Source organism: Mytilus edulis, chromosome 10 (genome assembly GCF_963676685.1).
Source record: "Mytilus edulis chromosome 10, xbMytEdul2.2, whole genome shotgun sequence".
In the NCBI taxonomy this organism is placed as follows: Eukaryota; Metazoa; Mollusca; class Bivalvia; order Mytilida; family Mytilidae; genus Mytilus; species Mytilus edulis.
In genome coordinates this window covers 78,746,500-78,752,499 of record NC_092353.1, presented here as the reverse complement: position 1 = coordinate 78,752,499, position 6,000 = coordinate 78,746,500, and the positions used below count along the sequence as shown (strand labels likewise).

Sequence of the window (6,000 nt, the reverse complement as noted above, 5' to 3'; positions counted from 1 at the left end):
TTAACTTCGTATCTTGCGTTCAAGCTGCTTCAACGTGAGTCTCGATGTCATTTGGAAAAATTGAAATTTCTTCTCAAAGAGATAGAGTTAATCAAATTCCATATTTATATAGAAGAATTCTAGCAGCTCTTTCAAAAAATTGATATATTTTTCGATCATAGTGAGTATTATATTCCAGAGGAATTTCCTTGTACCTCACATTCAAAGATTTATGTACGCCCTCATAACTTATGTGACCGTTGATTTAGAAAAAAAAAGCATCAAAGAGACTGCCAGTGGTAGAACTGGACTGCTAACACATCCGTTTCATAGTGCTCACCATGATGTGTTGTGGGTTTCCTGCTGCTTAATTCTTATTTTATTACATTGTGTCTTGTGAGCATGTCTCAACGTTTTTTGTTTGCTTTGGTCATTGCGTCGTCCATTTTCCTTTTATTTTAATTTTGATGAGTTTTGATCCCACCGTCAACTCATGCATTGTACTTGGGTGCCAATTCTATAACTATATCTGATTTTATGTACTGTCAAATCACTTGAACAGTATTTGTATTGTTATATTGGTAGAACAATTACTGCGGAATACAGATTTCAGAGCTGCACTTGCCGTTTTGCGAAGTACAATTCTAGCTATATCTTATGCATGTTACTGAACCAAGTTACCATGTATATATATTAAGATCGGACTGTTTTGTTGGAATACAATGCAGTTCTGTTAATACTGTATGAATTCTGAAACAGTCCTCTTACATATTATATTTAGATATTTTAGAACAATTGCAAGTCTTTGTAAGTTTTATTGGCAGTTATATCATATCTTTTTATTTTTATATCATAAATTGAAATAGCTGTACAAAATTGTTAATTATCTTGTTTCAACAACAAATTATGAATTCGCTTTCAAAATCCTATATTCCGTCTTTTACTGCTTGTTCAACAAATGTTTAGTAGTCATTATGTTGGTAGCGGTATTTTACAGAATTTGTATTGTGTGTTTTAGTTTTACAACTTCCAAGCAAGGACCGAAGCTCATAAACTCGGCAATCAAACGCAGGACTTCGGGAAAGTTCGGAGAGCCGACAACCTTGCTTCGGAAGTTGTTAGTTTTACTACATAAATTGATGGATTGGTGATTGATTTGTAATCGCTTTACATCACTTTATACTGCAACTAGTTGTGTTTATTTTCTATATATAGTAACATAGCTATATTTTGTATAATGTGAATTTTATCATGGAACACTTTTTCCACAATCAGGGATGAAAATAAGTTTGACATTTTGTGGTACTATTAAAAAAGCTATAAATGTATTAATTTAAGTTGCAGTATAAATACAATATTATGTCAATATCATAGAAATTTAAACTTTTTTTCGTACAGTGCGCAAAACTGGAAAAGGATTCGGTTGAACCTCTCCCTTTCCCAGCATCTTAGCCTCATACAAAGAAGTTTATATTTTCCTGACATTGATCATGACCTAATATTATATATTTATGTGTAGACGAATCAAATTGAAAGACTTAAAAACTAAAACACTATAAATATAAAACACCAGTATATTACTTTTTATTTTAATTTGAAGTTTAATATGACTTTAATAAGTGCAAACATCATATGACAAAGCTTTGCTTACAAGAATCATAAAATGCTTTGTTTTGCCGTCAACAGACTTTTCGGAGTTCTTTCATTTTGTCGCAATCATACACATCTTCAGATATTTCAAGTGTAAATTGTTTTCACTGGTGCAATATTTGGTAGAATAGATAGTAAACCGGGTATTTTCAAATACTTGCAACAAAAGTTTAGACAATGGATCTTTTTTTTAATCAGAATACACTGCGCATAAATCGAGACCGAGCGACACAAATCTTACGAAACTTGTGGGAGATTTCAGGTTATCTGGAAGGGTACATAACTTGAATAGTACGTATCCACTAGTGGCAAAGCGGGAAAATCCTTTATATGAAGTTTCCACAGCATTGAGGGGAACATCGTTTTTGTGTTTTTGGTTTAGTTATACTTGCCATGATTTTTTGTTTAAATGAAGTGTTATGTGCCATATGATCAATAAACGCAAAAAATGGAATTTACAAGTGGTATGGATATAACGAATAAACGGATACCTTTCTATATGTCAAGACCATATGTTGTCTTTAGAAAAAAGTAGAAAAAAACATTTATGCCTGTTATAAATGTACTGCATCCGAAGCGTTCGGCTAAATTTAACATAACTTAACCAGGAATGCCCAAAGCCGAATATTTAAAAGCCATTGATGTATAAGAAACGAAACAGTTGAATAGTTATATAACCAAAAAATGACCTTAAATTATAATCCAATCAATTTGAAAAGTAAAATCACAAAAATTCTGAACTCCAAGTTTAACTTTGTCTGAAACTTCAAAGTTTTAAAATGAACAATTTAAATTATTTTTTCTTTCTTCACTTTGTCTAATTTAAAAACATCACCGTTGACATTTGTTTTGTTTTACTAATAACAATTTTGATTAAATTAAACACCTTCAGTCATCAAAATGAAAAAAGAAATCTATTTTCGCCCGTAACCCATATCGGTTTCTTTTTCTTGCGTAGAACACTAAGCCTTCTGTATTTCGTTTAAAAGTAAATATGGGTCAAACAACTATAACAATATTCTTCAATTTAGAAATTAGAATGTATTATTTCAATCTAAATTGTTACATGTATTTGGTCTATTATGAAATATGATCTCAATTATGTAGGAACGTTTACGAGGGACGATTTTGACGAATGACGAATGAATTTGTTTTGTTTAACAATCCTTTCAAATATTTACCGTTAGCTTCAGTGAGAGCAAGCGTTTTTCCCAGAAGACAATTTAACTGCATCAAATGATATAATACAATACATTTCTGTTCTTGTTTATAATCAATTAGATGTAAGAAGGTGTGGTATGAGTGCCAATGAGACAACTCAGCTTTGTACAAGTAAACCATTATATGTCAACACAGAGCCTTGACTCACACCAAACAGCAAGCCATAATGGGACCCAAAAAAATACATGTGTAAAACCATTCGAACGGGAATTGACAGTTAAAACGCCTCCATCCAGTAAAAAAGAACATATTGGGTAAGAACATCACTCGATCTTTATTTTGTGATCTAGCTTGAACAAAATGTCGCCAAACTGTGATGACCTTATTTTTCAATCGTGAAAATTTTTCATATACAGTGAAATAATGTTAATCAAATTAATTGTTTATTACTATTCCACGTTTTAAGTAGTTAAATCATTATCCTTATATATAATGACTTTGAAACAAATAATTTCAAATGAGTTTCGACAGTCTAGATGCTGCAGAAGTGGAATTATAGACATCGCATATAGCTATTGACCGAAAGATATTTTTCGCCAAATCCGATTCTCCAATCATCTGTGCAGAAATTCCCAGGAAGTACATTGTATAAAATAACTGGAACATTTTACCCATACGCTCAGAACCGGTTTGTTTGTTATTCATGTTATCGATGCATTCCCGTAATAGTCTCATAAATGCATTTTCGTATGCATCAACATTTCCACGATAGTAATAGCTCAGAAAGTGAATGAAATGTGCCATTGGTTTGCAAGCATATACCATACAAGGGTCCTGAGCGTCCTGTTGCAATTCTGGTAAAACCGCCAATGACTTCGAATCAAGGTTGATGTCAAGATTTGTTAAGTTTTTTACTATAGTGATTGTCTTTTCATGTTTCATTAATTCCATTACATTATCATGTAATTCATGAAATACAACGATATTACAAGATGTTTCCACCGGAACAGGAATTGTTTTGTCTGTGTACTTTGACAAGACATGGTCTGTTATGATTAATGCTTCTGTGTAATGTTTATGACTATAGAAAAATGTTGCTAACAGCAGCCATCCTGATAAAGCATCTGAATTAACACCAATCAATAATTGACTACGGTAAAGTTTGTATTTGAAGTATTGCTGTTTGTTAGTAGGTATGCAATGAATACTTGGTGTCTCAGATACGAAATGGTGTGCATCTGCAAAAAATAAGTTAAAAATGCTTCTCGACGTACAACTTTTGGAATGATGCATAATGTTATTCATCAATCTGTAAATATTTCCTTTAGCTCTTCCAAAGGAAAAAAGATGAATTGTTTCTTGTGCCAATATCGTTTTTGGGCTTAATTGCCTTCTCATATTACATGAAGAAATAGGATAATCATGGAGAGTTACTGAAGATGAAAAACAGTGAATGCCTTTCTGATATACATTCTGAAGAAGACCGACTAATTTCCGTTTGTTACTTATGTCGAACCGAGAATAGAAAAGGTTATTGTTAGGAATAAAATAGTGCAATAGTGTTAAATACTCTACACAGTATAACAATTTCTGTAGGCATGCAATAAAACAAGGAATAATGTTGTCTGGTCGCCAAACAGACAGATCCAATTCTTCAGATATCCAAAACATTAGAGTTTTTAAGAAATATGAGCACAATAACCCTTTTAAACCTGGTAACTTCTCTATTATTTCTTTCAACAAGATTTTCAATAAAGCATAGCACAGTAACTGGGTATGACAGAAGGAAAATATCAGCATCTTTTCTGCAACTGAAAACGATATCCTCCATTCAAAATTTTCATTAACGGATCCTTTGCAACCAATAGGAACAAATAAGACGCCTAATGATATTATTTGTGAAATAAGATCAGGTGGTGGCCATTCTGTACGTGGTCTGCTGATCCATGGTTGTGCTTGTGATATCCATTTATCACATTTGATACAATATGCAATATCATTCTGTTCTAAATCATCCGATATACATGGACCATGAATATTATTTAACATAGGTTTTGTTAATATTAAATGTCTTAAACGATGTATTTTGAAAAGTTCGCTTGAAAGTAACATCTTACCATTTTTATTTTCTCGCACTTGTTCAGTAAACACAAACGTTACGCCATATTTAGGTAATATATTGAGGTATGTGAAACATGGTGGCGTTTCGTTGGTGTCCATGAGCAATGACACTCCCCAACGATCAATGACATCACTCATTGATTCGTATACTCTAAAATCAGGTTCTATAAACATAACATCGGTGTCACTACCTTTAAAATTAAGTCCTTCCCCTTTACTACCACTGCTTATGCGGGGATAATTATTATCCATGGCTATATCTCCTATAGTATATAGCAACCGCCTTGACTTTACTATTTCTTCTGATCCCACTTTCTGACACAGATATGCGTAAAATTCAAGTGATTTTATTCTATCTGACTTTGACATTTTGATGATTTGTTTTGTTATCGCTTTAGTACATTTTCTTTTTTCTAGGCATGCTGTAAAATGAAAATCAATATGCACTTGTTAATATGAATTTGCAAGATTTGGTCGTTTGACTATGAAGATATACATAGATAATTATTTAGGATGTTTATAGCTAGTTAAAAATTAATTTGACAAAAACTTTTTTTGTATTTCCTTATTTTATTTCTCTTCTTCTGTCTTTTCTTTTATTCTCTTTTATTCTCGTGTATTCTATAAAATTTTACAAAAACATTTTTTTTTAATTTCTTTGGACTGTTTTGGAGAAACAAAGATTTCACGGGGGAAAAACTAGAGGCTCTATGTGTATATATTTTTAACAAAGGACACAGATGGATTCATGACAAAATTGTGTATTGTTGATGCTAATGTGTTTGTAGATCTCACTTTACTTACCATTCTTGCTGCTTACAATTCTCTATATCTGTAATGAAGTTGGCACAGTAGTAACAGTGGACAATATTTATTAAAATTTATAAAAATTTACAAAATTTATGAAATTTGTTAAAAACTGACTATAAAAGGCAATACATCCTTCAGGCGTCAATTTCCCATTATGGCCATGTTGACCTTATTTGTAGGTCTTACTTTGCTGTATATTATTGCTTTTTACAGTTTATCTTCATCTATAATTATAGTATTAAAGATAATACCAAAAGCTGCTAAATTTTATTAAAATTA

General features: G+C 31.8%; 1 protein-coding gene across 1 annotated transcript; it reads right to left on the bottom strand.

The window, feature by feature from the left end:
* Positions 1 to 3,303: 3,303 nt before the first annotated feature.
* LOC139493014 (uncharacterized) lies at positions 3,304 to 5,280 on the bottom strand. Its single transcript, XM_071281157.1, has one exon. It carries the CDS (start codon positions 5,278 to 5,280, stop codon positions 3,304 to 3,306), a length of 1,977 nt encoding a protein of 658 aa, XP_071137258.1.
* Between the last annotated feature and the right edge of the window lie 720 nt (positions 5,281 to 6,000).